The sequence below is a fragment of the Magallana gigas genome, chromosome 2 (assembly GCF_963853765.1).
Source record: "Magallana gigas chromosome 2, xbMagGiga1.1, whole genome shotgun sequence".
NCBI classification, from domain to species: domain Eukaryota; kingdom Metazoa; phylum Mollusca; class Bivalvia; order Ostreida; family Ostreidae; genus Magallana; species Magallana gigas.
This window is the reverse complement of record NC_088854.1, coordinates 44265666-44283856: the sequence shown is the minus strand read 5'-3', so window position 1 is coordinate 44283856 and position 18191 is coordinate 44265666. Positions and strand designations below refer to the sequence as shown.

Sequence of the window (18191 nt, the reverse complement as noted above, 5' to 3'; positions counted from 1 at the left end):
AAAAAATACGTGAATTTTATTTTTTGATAAAAGCACAACGCCTCTCTCGAGCTTTGATGACAGTGCCTGTGGGCAATCTTTTTACATATTTTCAAAAAGATGAAGTATTCTAAATCAATGGGACATTTGATGTATACACAGTTGCCTGGCCTTTAACTTACTTTGTTTCTCTTGTTACAAGAGAATAAAAGATAAAACGTTTTATTTTTGTAAAAAAGCTATTATCTTTAAAAGCAGTTGAGATATTAACTTGACCCCCTCCCCCCAAAACAACTAATTAATGAAACTATCTAAGTTCATTATATCTTTTGCAACCAAATACCTTATACGAACAATTCTGTTTTATTTTAATTGATATTTTATAAATTGATAAGACAATCGACCAAAATTAATTTGCATTATCTTATAAATAAAATGTAGAAAGGGCGCGACACAAAAAACCCAAAAGTGGGTAGTTTAGAAAGGTGCAGCAAATAAGTATGACTAACTGTAGGCAACAATGATAAAAAAAGAAACAAAATATGACATGGGAAAAACAATGAACAAATATGGATGAGCTTTTATAGTAAGGTTGCATTTATATCCATGCGCCTACATCGCACGATATGATGTCATGGCGTACAGTCACAGGGTCCGGGCCTCTTTGCACCCATTACATTGTATCTGGACTCCCCACCCGCAGTGATGAATGGGTTATGTCGGTCGTCTAAGAAATCGCCCTATAAAGGTAATAAACGGGTCTACGCGAACACCCGGACGCCCACGCGCTGCTTGTCTCCGACCAAATCTCTCGCTAAAAATAGATTTTTTTTCTTTCTATTTACCTCGCCACGGTGTTTCGAAAGATTACTCGTGTCAATTTTTGTTGTTGTCGATTTTATTGAGTATAGATTATTTACTTAAATGTACATTACACGACCATTTGATCCAGATTCATTTGTGTTCGCGGGGTCCTATTTTTCCTGGATTGTCCATACAAGGGGACATGATGTAAGAATTGTGAAAAGTGCATGCAATGATCAATTATTAAAATGCTAAAAAAAAATATGGTTGCATTTCAAGAAAATCGTCAAAATACTTCGTCTTAATAAGTATAAATTACTATTTGTATTACTATTTATTATGGCCCTCTTTGCGTCCTTGTACTGTGGAAACTAAAAATGGATGTCTGGTCGTTTTTTTATAATAAAAAAAATTGCGAAATAAATTTTCTTTCAGGTAGATACTCTTCTCTCATGATATGAATTGTTTTATTTTCTCAACGGTTCATAAAATTAGTAAATCTAAGAGATTTTGGTATTTATTACTTATTCTTCTTTTCTATTTTTTTTGTCATTACATGGCAACTGTTATGGCTAATATCGGGAGAAGGTTTTTCATTTATAGAACTTCTTTAAAAATCTCCTATATATTGATTACACGATAATATGTGCCCTAACCATATGATACGCACAATTAAACAATTTTTACAAGTAAAAAAAGGTTTCTAAACTACTTTATACAGATCCTTTTCCATGAAAAATAATTGACTGCTTCACAAGAAATAAAATTAACAAACAACGGATTATACTTTGAAACACTTTTAAAAAGAAATTTCACTAAACTCTAAAATTCGACATTCGTATGCTAGAGCGAATTAGTTGATGTAATCATTGCTAACTAGTGACGAACGGGACTCGGGGGGATTTTTGTGTCGATCATTCCCTCCACATTCATGTTTTGTTGTAAGTATCGGTCATTGTCCTTGCTTATAGCACAGAGGAGACAGATCCAATTCTTTTCTTCTTCCTAATGCAAAGTAAATTCTCGTTTAATTAGTTAAACATGTTTTTTGTTTTTACTGTTTAGATTTGTCCATGTCCAGAGGAGGTTATATGTTGAAACATTGAACCGGAGTTAGTTTTAAATCATGAAATAAAGAGATCATCTTGACGGTAGAATTAATTAAAGTCTTTAGGCCTAATTAAGTTTTATTTTGAGCGGAAGAAATGAACTGTGTAAACCCAGATTTTTTGTTGATGATAATGCGGAGATTTATCATGAAGCAAGTAGCCATTGGCTTAAGGAAGTACTAGAAATTTTATTTCATTTTTTAAAAATTCAAGAAACCTTGATTGTATTTCTATGACTTATCATTCATTTTTCCCAAACGTCCTGAGATGGTGTTTATTTTAATGCATAAGCAAGTTTTAAAATAAAAGAAGATCTGCGAATTGGATCTGCATTGGCCTATAAAACAGACGGAAGTTTTCATACCATTCTCTACTAATTATAAGTACACAATCCGGGGATTGCATATAAATTCAGCTCTGTATACCTTCTTTAAAGATGGTTATATCAAATATTATTACATATATTCATAAAATGTAATCAAATATTTGCAAGTATGGATCAATTTCATATTTTTATATGTCATTTCCCGATTGAAAATTTTACTCGTAAAAACTACAGAAATGCTGTATTTTTTCTTCAAACATACACCTTCGTACTTGTATTATTGACTGATTTGTAACAATCGCAACCTCTCGGGCCTTTCGGAAAAAAACTACGAAATCATTTACTGTGAGTATTTACTTGACCGAATATATAAATTGTAATACAAGATGGTGTCACTTCCAATCAGTTTTCTTCGTGTTTGTATCTATGCAGGATTTCGGCATCCTCAAAAAGGCTTTTTTGAATAAATTGTTAGTATCACATTCTAAAGAAGCATTTGAAAATGAATTTCAGATGCTTTTATTTAGTAATGTTGAGGTAAAACAGGTAAAATATTCATCCACGATGATTTCTTTAAGTATTAACTAATTTGAAATCACTGCATTTTCATAGATCTCAGAGGCGGATCCAGCAATTTGGAAAAGGGGGGGGGGGTTCCAATTGATAATCAATACGTGCAAAATTCATTTTTTTTTCAACAAACAAGGCCTTTTGAACGTTTTTCATGCGTAAATTTAATTAACAGTTATCTCGTCAATATCTACTTGTATTTTATAATTATTTTAAAATCAGAGTGCACTGCATTTATTAAGCGTTTTGGGTTAGGTAAGGAAGATTTGCACAATTTCTAGCCTTAGAAAAAAAAACAAGTCTCAGCAATGAGAACGCGCGTCTATGCTTAATAGAAAGAAACACCACTAAAAACAAAAAACAAAAATGATTCAGACTTATTACGACAAGCTATTATAAATATGAATTTTTTGGTAATTTTTTTTATGTCTTTGATGTTTAAATTCTGAACTATTTATCGATTTTGATTTCTATTGACTGCCTTCTTAAATAAAGGCCTAAATGATAGGAAATGACAAAAAATGGGGATACTTTATCTGCTGAATAGATTGTACATGTGTAATACAATGGTACAAGCAATAGTCGTCCCAGGGAACTTGATGTGACCTCTGTAATGGGTGCGCAACATCACCCGGCACTAGTACAGATGCGATCATATTCAAGAAAGTTGTGAAAAATGTGCATAAATTTACATAATAGTTTACATATAAACCCCTTACATGGTATTTTTGTAACGTAATTTCTGATTCTTGGGGGGAAAAAAGGCTTCGTTTGTGATTCAGGTATGAAGGTAGCTAGCATTCCAGAAAAATAGCATAACCCGCTTAAGAAATTCTTTAAATGAGCAATTTTAAAAGCATTTATTTGAGATAATTAAAGTATTTATGGTATAAATGGGAAAAATTGCCTTTAAATAGGCATTACAAGTTTTCCAAAAAATTCATATGTCCCCCGGACCCCCCCCCCCCCCCCCCCCCCTCTTGATCCGCCAATGGATCGGGCTAGTAATCAAATACCAGTATTGTGCAATTTCAAATAATTTCACTGAAATTATGTTAGTTAAGGTGGTATGTTTATCGAATTAAACAATAAAATAAAGTGGTTTCTTTCCGGGTTTTGTCACCTAACAGCACAGAAGTGGGATAGAGGGTTTACTACGAACCTGAAAGTCATGAGTTCAAATCCCGCTTGTTTGTTTGTTTGTTTGTTTATAATATACATTCTTTGCCTCTCCAAATATTTTCAAAAACTATTTTTTGGGTTAAATATTAAATATTGTAAAATTCTAAACCCATGAAAGTATTCAAATTATAATATACTTTGATCCACTTTAAAATCAACAGTCCCGACCTAAAAAACGTTAATGCCCTCATTGATAAAATGACACAATTATTGCCTCAAAATAGCTAACTGTTATACTTAAGAAACCCTTCAAAAAAGGAGGGTGATAAACCTTTATAAAACCCTTTCACCCAAATATCATAAAAGAGAATGAGGATAAAACAGAAATCTGAGGAAGCAGTCACGATTCCCCTTGGGACCCAGGGACCGTTACAAGTGAACCACTCTATGATGACCGTCCGACGTCTTTGGTGTAGAGAGGTCTGTGTGATTTCGTGTCCCCCGGATACAGGTGACACACGGCTGTTCTGGTGCCCCATTGACCTCTCCACACGCCGTTTGTTTACTTCCATCATTAGGAATTGTTCATAAATGACAAGGTGTCCAATTGATGTCGTTAGCAAGAATCTGTAGCATTTCTGCTATGCTTACATTTCATTCAACATGCTCAAGATTACACTTGTATATTAAGGCACGTGGATACATTTAAAATATTCGGGTTTATATTTATTCACTATAATTACAAATTTTTCCAAGTTAATGTAAATTTGAATACAATAGGCTGTTTTTATTTCTGGATTTACAAAAAAATTGTCGGGAAAATAAAAATCAAAACGAGAAAATTCAAACGCTTTATTAAGTGAGTATTAAGCATACAAAAAATATAAACAACAATTGTATATCAAATCGTAATACCTAGGAGTTGAAAATAAATAAATGTCATCCACATTGCGATTTCAAGCCTGAAAACCATGTTTTTTGTTGAAAACATTAATTGAATCAAATATCATTTCTTTAACAAATGGATTGTAATTAAGCAAGATAATTATTTTCAAACACAATTCTGAATTCTGCTCATTATGTTTCCCTTGATTCATTTCCATATTAATTTACATTTACCATTCACATTTAAAGCGAACCATTCTTGTGCATAGAATAAATAATTTGTACCATTTTTAATGAACATAGGTATAATTGCATAGTGGTGTTTTAAAGAGTGCTATGGTCAAGATGGCGTAAAGACCGCCTTCAAGACCTGTGAAGTTTTGCCTTTGGCGTTGGAGTAGACAAAATACACGTCTCGTTTGTCCGTGAATACCTCCCAGTCAGTATTCGGCAGAACGTCCATCTGATGAACTCGTACAAACTTCTCCACACCCCGCCATTTGTAGATACTTGTCAGGTGATCACCTTCCAAAGCACGGTTCTGCGCATTAGAGACAATGAGGAAGTGCTCGTCTCCAATGGTTACGAACTCCCAGTCCACTGCGCTGTAACAAGAGACTTTGATCAGTCACGCGTTCTGATGCAAAACAAGACCCAGCTGTTTAAGGGTTAAGCAGGATAAGCTTCAAAGTGGAAACCAAATATTTCATCCCCTTGAAAAATGCTTGCGTAGAAACGAGACATGAGAATGCGTGTTACTGTATACTACACACATAACCAAGGGTGAAGGATTTTTATTGGGGGGGGGGGGGGGCTAAAAGAAAAGAAAGTTATGTTAACTTTGTTCAAAATCAAAATCAGAAAGATTTGCTGTATTATGTGTAACAAATTGATACATTGATTCTCATGTGCAGATTCTATGTACATTAAATAAAGTATAATTATTATTTAATGTGTCAATGCTTTTTAGACTAGTGGGATAGCCGCTTCCATTCTTTTTACCCTGTTAAGGTTGCTCACTTTACCTTAAAACAGTATAGCATACTGCACAAGAAGCATAAAAGTCAAATATAAGAAAAATACTCAACTGCAGGGGGGGGGGTATGCTTTTTTAAAGTTCAAATTCTGAATCAGTAAAGCTTAAGCTTTTGCGTGTCTGTGGTTTACAAGCACAATGATTTAACAACTGAGCTTCGATTAATATATTCAATTAAGTCTATCTAACAGTAAACTCGCCATCTTGTGACTTTGCGTCCTACAAAATATAGGCCCTTGGCGGTGAGCTACCTTAGGCAAGTTGTCTCTCTTTGTCCCCTTGAGTTGTTTTACCTGAAGGTTTCGATGGTTTGGAAGGTTTTAAAAACTCTTCTCCCTTTATCTAGTTTGTAAATGGTTGAGTTGGTGAGGTATTCCTGTTTTTTATTGATGTTCTGGGGTCCGTAGTTATAAGCGTTGGCCACTGCAAGAAAGACCGAGTCTCCAATCTGGAAATACTCCAAGTCCGTAGCTCCATTGGTCTGCAAAATTTAAAGTAGGAAAAAATCTGAGATAAAGCACAAAATAAAAGACAAAAACGTATAATAATTTGAAGACACCACTCTCTTCCAAAAAAAAATTTTAAAACAGCAGTGTTCTAATAATTTTAATAATTAGAATATGCATACGTTTTATTATTACGCCCTTTTGTCAAATATTAAAAAAATCAATTTTTAAACAAATTGGGATTTTAAATAAACAATTATTTTTAAATTCATTCTTTAATCATATAATATTACTTTGCTGACTTTTTCCAAGAAGGAGTATAGAGAAATAATAAAGTTAGTAACCTCCATCGTTTGAAACAAAACAAATTGCTTGTCCTGCAAGACATATATTCTAGAGTCAGTTAGCGTGCTAAAGCCATCAAACGCTTGCGCAGTCGCCAGGAAGTGGTATCCATTGACCGAAAAGTAGGTCCAGTCATATGCTCCAGTTGTCATGATGTTTTGGAATAATTTAAACCGCCGAAGTTTCGTACTCCAAATGTATATCCCTGAGTCAACCATTTGGCTAGAACCTTTCAAAAAGGGGAATAAAATATATATATAATTCATTCATTCTCAATTATTTGGTATTCTCTTGGGAATAAATGTACATGTATGCATTATTTCTGTAAATATACACACTTTTTACTACAAGAGTAATTTATAGGTACCATTGCCTTAAACAATGCAAGGAAAAAATATGTATATACTGAATTTGTCGATTCTCTATGAACAACACTTTCAATCATATATAGGATAATTAAGAAAAATGATAATATAATGTGTAGAGGATACCTTTTGCGTGGTTAGCAACAGCCAAATAATGTTTATCATTCATCACAAAATGCTCAAAGTCACGTGCCGTCCAAGTCGGTATGATTTGGAATTCTTTGAATCTTTTTCGTCGCTTGTGCCATTTGAATATGGTGGAATTTCCTTGGACTCTCGAATCCTTTCCGTAATTGGCAACTGCAAGGAAAAACTGAAATTGAAAGGACGTAGTTTGGTATAGGATGTACTTATCTACGAATCTGGAAAATTCAAAACCATAAAATGATGACGAGGATCGCTCACGTGTTCAGTGAAACATAAAAAATAATCTAAAAAAACTCACATTGTTATCAATAGCAAAGAACTTCCAGCATTGTGCTGCGTCCGTGTTCAGTCTCTGGTAAAAAACAAACTTCTTTTTCCTCCATTTGTATACAATGGATATATCCTTTTTAGATTTCCTGGGTCGGCTTGACGCAAACACGGCGAACGTCCCCTCGCCGTCAATAGTGAACAGTTCTACGTCAATGGAGGGCCCGGGAGTCCGGATGTCCTGGTAGTAATCTATGTAATCCAGTCTCCGGGGCAGTTCCGGGGCTTTGGTTGGGGCTTATAAGCAAGTATATATCAAATGGTAATTTTTAAAAAAAAATTATTTGTCATGTAAAATATGTTTATCAGTTTTAAGAACTGTTGTCAGAGTAAGGCAAGTATGTAGTAAATGAATGACAGCAGTTTTTAACTTAATTCTTTTATCTTTCAAGAGCCTTGAATCTGAAGTTCAATGGACTGTGCACGAATAAAGCATGTTCTGAAGAAGAATTGCACATTTTTGATGTTTTATTTAGGATTTTCAGGTTAGACCAATAGTCACAATTCAGTAAGTTTCAGATGATATCGTATACCGTAGGGATGTGGTATACCTTCTATGTTGACTGTGACGTGCTGCCAGATGCCGTTGACACAGACCTTGAGGGACTTGGCGTGAAGGTCATACGCGATGTCCCCCACGTCCGTCCAAGTACAGTCGTCCCAGCGCGGCCCCGGCGATCCGATGCGATACACGTCTACAAGGGTACATAACTCTATAAACTAGACTGTAAAAACTCAACCTCACAGGTCAATAGAATTTACCAGAAAAAGAAGCATAAAAAGACACCTCCTAAAAATATATAAAAAAACAACAAACACACACAACAATAACTGCATAGAAACAAGAACAAAAAAGTTTTTTAAAAACCCCATGGTACCCAACCTTTTACATGTACAATATCGATCTATGACTCTTAAAAAGATCGAGTAATTTAATTTGTTTTTATATGTTGTATTTGATATAAAGTCTTATTAATGAATACGTTTTCACGATATAATTATTATAAATAAGCACTTTTTCATATAGATTTGCACATGATGCTATATAGAAACAGCAGAAGCAGCCGTGCACAATATCATGCAAAATGTCTGTAGGCTATACGTACCAATCAATCGTCCTGTAATGATTGCAGATCGATGATTTGCAATATTGAGTTGTATTCCTTATAATATCTTACTCATTATTTACATCTTATGGAATATTATTAAACGAAACATGTACATGTGTATGACATGATTCACGTGAATGATTTATACATACCCGGTACAGCCGGTAAACGGTTGTCAAGGTGACGATGTTGTGGCGTCTTTGGGGGACATGCCCTGACAGCTGCATCAGCCCCGGGGATAAATATAAGATCTTTTATATGTCCCTACATAAATACAATCAAAATGGATATAAATTCTTGTATCCACGACCAATACTGTAAATTCCTTATTAAACGCGAGGAATTAATATCCGTGTAAAATCGCGAGAAGCCCGTCTCGCGAATTTTAAAATCTCGCTTTTAATTTTCAAACATATGTAACACTGGCATCGGAGGCAAATTGATAGGGGGGGGGGGGGCTAGACTAATCCTCAGAAATATTAAGAAACCCCCCCCCCCCCCAAAACATAGAAATCCTAAAAATTCTTACCTACCAAAATTTTTCCCCCCCATATCATGGAATTCCTAATTCGTGGGGGGGGGGGGGGGCTAGCATGCATATGACTCCAACTTCTCACTCTTTCAAGGTAAATTTAGGGACAATTATCTTTGCTTGGAGGCTGAACCCTCTATGATGCTATTTGCCTAATGGTTAGGTCTAACTTTGCAAAAAAAAGTGGGAGGGGCTAAGCCCCCACCCCCTAGCCCCCCGGTTCCGACGCCTATGTGTAAACTACATGAAACTATGATACAATTTTGACATTCGCGATTTAATGTTCTCGCGATTTGATGGAAAACCTATGAATCGCGGAATTAAGTACTCGCGTAAAATAAGGAATCTACAGTATGTATATACATGTATAATATATTTTGCTTAATGATCAATATATGTACTGTATATATAAATACGTACAATATCAATGTAACATACATTTTAATTAATATTATTATTTAATCATGTGTTTCCATTTGATTTTCTTTATGTGTAATTATCTTTTAACTTGACACCATTTTGAAACGGAAGTGAATACTTGGCATGCGGTAAACCCTTGTGCTTCATTAGAACTCATTTTGAGCCATAAATTGTGTGAAAGCCATTCATTCCACCCCATATACCCCGTTTTATGAATGGAAAACGTATTGGGTGCAAGATAATAACAGACTTTAGAAGTTGGTTTGTTATAACATGCTCAAGATATTTGAAATTGCGGTAAATTTATCTAATGTCTCCTTTTCCCAAATATTTCAGCAAGACAGATAAACCTGTCATGCAGTTGAGGACATCTATTAGGTTGAGGTTTTTGGTGGCTGATTTTGGGTTAACCCCGGTCAAACGCGCTACCGAAACTATCAGTTTCACGACCAAAGGTATCATTAGGCGGGGCCGCATATATCATTATCTTCTGGGCCCCATATATCAACAACTGAACTTTCTACATATCAATTATGATGTGAATATGTGTTTATCCAAAGTTAATAGATTTCTTTAAAGAAGCTGTTTAGATGGGGATGGTTCTTGAAAGTTTTCGGGTGGCCGTATCAAACTACATTGGCAAACACCCGTTAGAAGGTACAGTCTGAAATCAATTAGGCACAAATTACACCACGTGTTTACTAATACCTAGCAATTAACAGATTGTAAAAAAATACATTTGAATAAACTTGCACTGAGATCAAGTGGAGGATATCAATCGGGACATAAGATTTCTGTAACGCCATTGTGGACTGCCGTTTATTCGCCTGTCAGCGAACTATTTATTTGCGGTGTCTCTTATTGTGTAATTTAACCGACGATAAAAGTGATACCCGCTAAAGCTATAGGTAATAAATTAACACGCGTCCATTAAGACGCAAACTGACTGGTGCTGACAAAGAAATGAGAATTCATTTGAATTCCTGGTTTTTGTCAGTTTGTGGCGATATTGCTTTAACACGTGGCGAGGTATTCGATAAAAATCTGTAAAAGGATTATTTAGCCTTAAATGGCAATCTGAGAGAATCGTCTCTTTATCAAGGAACATGTGTATCTGTTTCATTTAGTTGAAATATGTATAAAAAATCGGTGTCAGTCTTAAAAGATTTAAATTCTCTAACGAATTTCTTCAATTTTGTCAAGATAAATCAATTAGGCATCTTCCCTAGTCAAGAGATTCAGATCCGCTCGGATCAGAGGCCCTTGACTGGGGAATTCGAAGATGTCACTTATAAATGTAGACTTTCAATTTTTCCTTTTAAGCTAGCTTAAAATGGCTAAAATCAAAACCAATCTAAATGACAGACAAAAAAAAAAATATCCAAAATATTTTTGTTAGTCAAAAAACTAAACAATTTTCCGTCAGTTAGGAAACAAATATAAAATAGGAATACATATACTTAAACTTATTTTTGGGTATTGATGATTAACTGCATGTAAACCAGCACATTATAATAATGTGTATCGATGAACATGAATTACCATAATATATAATATTTATATCATTTCTACTTCGTAATAATGATAAATTTAAGGCCGACTCGAAGTTAAATATACAATATGGCTGTCAAAATGGAAGAATGTATTTTTCTTTACTAAAATTTAGGTTATTGAGAACCAAAATATGTGCATAACAAATGATAATTTCCAATAATATAAGTTTTTGTAAAGAACAGTACTAACATACAAAAATGTCACATAATAAAAGAATCATATAAGTCTTTCTAATATAAAATCAGCGAAGAATAGTATGGAAAGTTTATCAGCACTAGCAAAATTTATTTCAATTCTTCATTTTTTTTTTTAAATTTGCTTTTTTCAAAATCATTAGAAATTCAAATAAATGGGCGACAGTTTGCAACATAGCCAAGTACTGTCGCGGTTTCCTCAGTAGCCGATGGCGAAGCTATCGTTTTGAAGGTATTCAATTTGTTAACATCGCGTCAAAATGAGAATTTTATGTTCTAAATTTGTAAATCTTGTAAGGAGACTTTGCGGTGGATACATTATGTAATTATTTACTAAGATAAGCCGGACAAACAAACTTATCGCCTGTGAAATGTATACTCCGACACAAAGTCGTTATGCGACGCAACGCATATACAAGCTTTGAGACGCGTTGTGAGTTTTAGTTGTACCTAATCGGTTGCTTATATTGAGAATTAAAAAAAATAAATCGTGGTTTTTTAATAAAAGCCTCGTGTGTTTTATTAATAGTATTAACACGTACTTCGAATTCTTCAGAATCATTTTTGAATATGATTTGGTGTTAAAAAAAGATTGATTACTGGAGGAAAAAGGCCCAAATAATGAAATTCCTACATTTTCGAGTATTAAGGGAAATGTACGCAATTCAAAACTAAGAAAAAAAAGAATGATAACTTGAGAAAAAAGGTTTTCAGATAACAGTATGACTATTGGGAAAAATATATTTAATTCATAACAGGGACTTCATCAAGTTGACATGCCAGACATCTGCGTTCATGTACAACTGAACGACCCGCTGGACTGAGGTTGATTCGGTCCTTTCGCATGCTGGTATTTACAAATGGATCCTACGCAAATATGCTAATTCTTAACATTCATTATATATATGTCTTGCAGGACGACGTCCTCCTTAAAAAAATCTTATTAACCTAAAATACAAATACTAGCTAACAAAACTGCATGCATGTTGGCAAAAATTATTATCTAAATATTCAAGTTTTCTTAATTTGGCTTTAAATAGAACGTTATTCATACAGAAGATACAAATGAAATATATATACATGTAAAAATGTACTTATATTCTCAGTTAATCGCACTTTAATCATGTTCCAACGTCTGTTATCCTGTTATGCATCAATATATTTTGTAAAAGTTTTGCAAGAGAGAAAATGTACATTTTTTCAATAGGTGATTGCTTGTAAAAATTTTAGGAGGAGGAAAGCACTATTTGTATGGAAGGGGAGGGGGGGGGGGGTATTTTGAACAGCAGAATGGTTGCCGAAATATTCTAGCTTACATTTTCGTCTTTAAATAAAACACATAAAAACACATATAAACAATTGAAATAGTCATATCAAATGAATAAATGAATAATTGAAAAATTTAGAGAAAGACATGCCAATTTGCCGATATTGAAATTAAAAATAGTCATCTCAATTTCGTTTTAAAAACTAATTCTGTTTTCTAAGCCATAGCAAGATAAAAAATATAGCTAAATGTGCTATACAGATGAAATACATAACTGGTTAAATCGATTACTAGTATTTACTTTTATTTGTTTCTATACACACGAAATGGACCTTTGTTAAATATATAAGTATATTATCACTGGAATGCTAATTACATTACTGTACATTAAAACATTTGCCTTGTCATTTAAATAATGTGCTAATTAATTTTTCAACATGTACAGAGTTTATCAAAAACATACACGTATTTTCACACGCGTGGTTTTATTTGATTCTTTGTTAACATTTAAACGAAAATTTCACATTTCACAAAATATTGAATATTGGAAGACGAAACAGCAGCGCTGGAAAAAATCTTATTAAAAATTTGGTACCCTCAGTCGCTTCTATATGGAGAAACTTAAAAAAAAGTGATCTCATCCAAAAGAGTGTGCCTGACTAGTGAACATTACTCAATTTTCGAGTTTAAAAGCTCGCAGCTGCTGATCCCTGGAATGGTTGACATTCATTTAATGCATATTAGAATTTTAAGAATATTTATAATAATTGTATTCCTCTTGACATGAAGCAACACCAACGAAACATAGTTAGAATTTCGTAACCCAGTTTATGATTCTTTTTATATATAGGAACAAGACAACATTTTAGTCATATCTTACCAGCGTTACTCCCCGCGCAGGCGCACAGCTTGCAATTTGAAAGGTGGCGTTCTTCAGTGGTAGATTTGACGGCCATTTTCTCTTTAATCTCTTTCTTCTTTTATTCACGCAGTCTGTTGTCATAGTAATATCACTAGCAGACACACTGAATCCGACAGAATGCCATTTCTTGTCCTTCAAAGCGAAATTTCTATATTGCACTTTTCTGTTATTGTAAGTCAATACTATATATTTCCTAGAGAGTTGTATTGACGCTAAAGTAGTATTGTCTTGTCCTATATGTAATATACATTCCTTTTTATCATACAAAGGTTCATGTTTTATCACAAAGAATATCGAAAACTCGTCAGGAAAATACAAACAGTTTTTAAAGACTTTGGAGACAGGAAACTGTAAGTCTATATTGTTTCTTGAGAATTTATACGCATGCGCGTGACTGTTAGTATCGTACAGCACGCTGACTCCATTTGGTAGAAACCCGTATTTTGGTATACTCTCTTCCAGAAGGTCTGCCGGTAAAATTCCTAAAACAAAGATTATAAACTGTATTGTATTATTTATATTTTTCACAAAATCACATGGAATTTTAAAAGCTTGAGCATATACAACACATAGGCGTCGGAACCGGGGGGGCTAGGGGGGGCTTAGCCCCCCCACTTTTTTTGCAAAGTTATACCTAACCATTAGAAACATAGCATGATAGAGGGTTCAGCCCCCCCACTTTTTCTCGCAGGAAAGATTATTGTTCCTAAGATTGAAAAGTTAGATTCAGAAGCATACTAGCCCCCCCCCCCCCCCCACGGATTAGGAATTTCCTAATTTTGGGAAAAAAAATTTGGGTAAATAATTTTTTTTTTTTGGAAGTATAGGTATACTCTCTCTCTCCCCCCCCCCCCCCCCCCCCCCCACGGATTAGGATTTCCATGATTTTGGGAATTACTTTTTTCTCAATATTTCTGAGGATTAGTCTAGCCCCCCCACTCTCAATTTGCTTCCGACGCCTATGCAACAAAAGCAATGAAGAATAAAATAGTTTACGTAACAATAATCATTTTCATAAATATGAACTGAGCACTCCAAGCAATCAATGTTTCTGTACACATGCGCACAAGTTGGTGTTTTATTTCTTATAAATACATTAAACACATGTAAGAGAGTTGTCCATCATTTAAAAATAACAATTGGCACAGCTTGCCACGTTTTAGAAGGCCATAATGACAGAGATCGGTCTATATACAACAATCAATTTATAACACTTATTATTTCTATTTTCATTAATAATTATCTCCGCTTTCCGAGAAGACTCTTGTAACAGTGGTGGATCTTAATGAGGTGTGGTGGATTTTACTGTGGCGCAGAGAAACTTACTGTGGCGCTTGATATTTCACTGTGACTCGATAATGTTTGAATATACATTGTAGTAAAAATGATCGAGGAGATCCTAATTTGAACAAAGGGTAGTACTTCAAAATATGGAACCTAACCAATAAACTTACATGTGATTGAATATTGCAAAAACCATTTATTTCTTCAACTATACATAGAAAGAGTTATAGAAGGTTGAGCACAGTTATATCTAAAAAGAACAGTAAGACCTAAGTAGCGAAAACTTTATTAATTGCTGTATGATGGTTAAAAAACCGTTATGATTCAACATTTCTTGTTGAACTGTCAGTGCTTTAAGATTGGTCGCCTGACCATTAACCTTGGCTATCGGAGATGCCTGAGTCTGTTGTATCGAATGATCTTTTCTTGTTTACACCTGATTAGGGTACGCTCGGAGGAGTTTTCGGGGGGTGGTAAAGGGGTGGCGAATCTCCAGGAGCGTTCTGTTTGCTTTGGTTTCATAAAAAACGTAATGCAATAGGGGTATCTCCGTCCAAATGCTAAAATAATGAGATGAATAAAAGTGTTGAATTCAAACATAAGTTGTCTTATTCAATTAAATCAATTTAAACACGTGTTTTTCTCGGGTCGACACACACTGACGACACGCCCCTTTGGACAAGCAAACCGTCAACTGCCAAACGACATTTAAAAGTCATCTCTGTTCGTAAAGGACAGGGCAAACACGGCATTTAACTCAGACTGGTCTGGAAACCTTATTCTTTTTCTTTTGATCGCTTATTCATAATTCATCAAGTTTTAGCCCAAAAAACTTGCTTCAAGCTCATTTTAGACCCGACTTGTGTTAAGGTACCAGCTGATTTTCTTCCTTAAAGTTCTTCACTTTCCTAAAGTAACCTAATTGGATTTTTGAACGATCTCTTTGTAAATGATCTTGCCTTTTGATTCCAAAATGTCAAATTAAACTAAAAGTCACTGTTTCTTTAAAGGAAGGAATTCAAGGAACGCTGATTGTGTCACTTCATTTAATTTCATCACATTTAATTGACTGCTCGTTACTTGGACGAAAGAACAGTCATTTGAACTTTTTGAAAACGACATAAAATTTCAAAAGATATGAGGCATGAATATCTTGATACAAAACGAAACATCATAAATAATGACTTCTATATTGCGACTTAATGGTTTGAAATATTTTCGAATCTTAGATGTAATTTTTTGATTATTTATGAATTAAGTCGCAGTTTCTCTTAATAGAGACGGCTTAAACGTGAGTGAACTACCCTTCGCCTGGCATGACTTCATTATGAAATGGCCCACAATAAACACCTGTGCTCTTAAAAGCACAATTGAGACACCAAATGGTGCGTCACTATCGATTTGAAAACATTTAAAACCGCGGAAATGGCGAGTAATTGAGAATTTACATGTTAAGGAAATAAAGAAAATCTTGATGTCTTACTTAAAATGCGCTAGATCAAAGTTTTACATGCAAAATTATTTTGAAGTGAACATTATTAAGTTTTTAAAAATGACAAAACTTGGGTATTTGATGTTTTATGGTTGGTAAAAAGGTTAAATGATGGATAACCTATAAGACGGTTTTTGATTGGATACGGGTACGAATCGGTACAGCTGAATTTCGACAAAGTCAATAACTTTACTTTTGCAACAAATCAGATTTTTGTGATAAATATCAATCTAGCAACAGATTTTTTTTTAAAAGAGGCAAGATCCAATTATTAAGTTAAATTGTGCCAATGACAGATGCAACTTCATTCGCTAAATGCACTATTCAAGAAAAAGATTTTTTTAAAGATTAGTTTTTGAAGACTTTATTTGAATCTTGTTGGCATATCTGATATTTGTTTTCAGATTGCAAAGGAAAAAAATTACATGTACGTATATTTCGAATAGAAGAAGTCGGTTAAATAAATCTTTACCATTATGTCAACGATATTTAAGAAATGGAAAGTTCAAATCACGATAAATTTGCTTCTGAAAGGATTTTCCTCTTTTTTAAATGTATCTATGCATTTAGTACTCGCATCATTTTTTTTTCAAAATGTTATTTTAAAGCAAATTCTGACCTTCTTGTTTTTTTACAAAGGTTTTACAGTGTATATAGAAACATTTTTAATTCATTTTCCTAAACCTCAAAAAAAGGTAATTATCGATTTAAAGAAAGGGAATTATACAGTTTCTGGCCATCCCACGCTTGTTGTAATTTCTGCCCTTGGTGATCGGTCTGGGGTTCATTACAGCTTGTATGTGGACTTGAATAATTTAATGAATCGACATGTAGATGTGATTTGCATGTAAACAAACTTTAATGTAGCGAAGGAAATTGCCGCTCGCCTGTGAAAGTAAATAATCTTATTTTATGTGAATAGTATTCCATCGACCCTCCGGTGAATAAATATTTATGATATTGTTCCGGAAAATCCTTGTAAATTTCACCTGACTATGTGCAAATTAAGAGCAGTTCAATGGACGTGTCTGTAACCAATTGGTTTAGCAACATTTAAAACATGAGAAGAGAAATGAGGTTTGCCCCACGAAGTCTCGACAAAAAGAACCAGTTAAATATTCTAATTTGTAGGATTATAGAGCCACCTTTATTAAATCGAATGAAAGATGCTTCTATTTTTTTTTTTTTTTTTTTTTGACTGGCATCAAAAGAGACATGTAGTTTTTTTTTTAATTGTCAAAATAGGAGAAAATTCTAGAATATCGGTCAGGATAAATCATACAAACAAATAAAATTTTTATAAAACAATATCACTATATCAATTATCAAAATGATACCAAGCAATTAATTACTAATAGTAATTGATTATTTGTTTAATTTATGTGTCAGAAAAAATCGCCTCAGAAATTAAAGAGAGAAAAGATATCAAAGCGATCTAAATGAAAATTTCGTTGTTTGATGTAGGCAAATATTCCATCTATTAGATTTAGATTTGCATTTTTCGCCAGGTATTATGTTTGGAGATCTCTTTATCATTTACAATCTCACACACATAGAAGTCGGCAAAAGTAAAAGGCAAAAGTAAAAGCTTACCTGCACACGATGTCTGGCTTGAAATATTCCCGTGGACTCTTTTGCAAATTAAATTTAAATTCACTAAAAATAATATCTTTTTTAGCACCAGAATTAGATCCATTGCTTCTTTCTATGAAAATTAAGTTAATTTTTCCATTCTTTCTTATCAATTCTCCGATCAATCCGTTAAAAAAGAACAAGCCAATGAATACAAGCTATATCATCACATGATTGCTGACGCGATAAGGAGATTTTTCTACAATATGGCGCTGATTGCCATAATTAAAACCTTTGAAACTTTTTTAAACTCCTTTCGCCAATATCATGCCCGTAGTCAGCAAAGGCGGAGCGACAATCACTTTCTGCGTGAATTATTGGATTA

At 33.9% G+C, this 18191-nt stretch overlaps 1 protein-coding gene across 1 annotated transcript; it reads right to left on the bottom strand.

Moving 5' to 3' along the window:
• Positions 1-4764: 4764 nt before the first annotated feature.
• LOC105319585 (thrombospondin-type laminin G domain and EAR repeat-containing protein) lies at positions 4765-18072 on the bottom strand. The gene is made up of 9 exons (XM_011417190.4): positions 17828-18072; positions 13417-13940; positions 8722-8833; positions 8012-8155; positions 7432-7697; positions 7113-7299; positions 6621-6850; positions 6124-6311; positions 4765-5399 (listed from the first exon to the last, which is right to left on the bottom strand). Exons 1-9 carry the CDS (start codon positions 17928-17930, stop codon positions 5135-5137), a joined length of 2019 nt encoding a protein of 672 aa, XP_011415492.3. The 5' UTR covers positions 17931-18072; the 3' UTR covers positions 4765-5134.
• Between the last annotated feature and the right edge of the window lie 119 nt (positions 18073-18191).